This window comes from Apaloderma vittatum, unplaced genomic scaffold (assembly GCF_000703405.1).
Source record: "Apaloderma vittatum isolate BGI_N311 unplaced genomic scaffold, ASM70340v1 scaffold29437, whole genome shotgun sequence".
In the NCBI taxonomy this organism is placed as follows: Eukaryota; Metazoa; Chordata; class Aves; order Trogoniformes; family Trogonidae; genus Apaloderma; species Apaloderma vittatum.
The window spans coordinates 1,627-1,942 of NW_009725013.1; the positions used below are offsets into that span (position 1 = coordinate 1,627).

General features: G+C 64.9%; 1 protein-coding gene across 1 annotated transcript in view; it reads left to right on the top strand.

Moving 5' to 3' along the window:
• GALK1 (galactokinase 1) overlaps positions 1-316 on the top strand; it is a gene marked incomplete at its 5' end in the record, with an annotated part of 3,637 nt that overhangs the window by 1,617 nt on the left and 1,704 nt on the right. Inside the window, 1 exon segment of the mRNA XM_009872756.1 lies at positions 6-122. Coding sequence (XP_009871058.1) covers positions 6-122 — 117 coding nt within the window.

Here is a 316-nt window from a genome sequence, read left to right on the forward strand (position 1 = left end):
GCGAGGAGGCGGCGGCAGCACTCGGCAAGGCCACCCTGCGAGATGCCACCATGGCCGAGCTGGAAGGTGGGGACAAACCCTTCCTCAGTTCTGGCTGCTCCTTAGGGCAGCAGGAGCTTGGTGCCCCGTGGCAGGGACTGAGACTGTGGAGCAGCACGTGGGGTGGGTGCATGCACTGGGATGGGGGCATGTGGCAAGGAGAGAAGCTCTGGCACGGGGGTGGTTGCCAGAGAAGGCTGTGCAGCATCCCGTGGTCGAGATTGGCCTTGCTGCAGGGCCATGCATATGTCTCCACAGTGGCCAGGAGCCAGCTGGG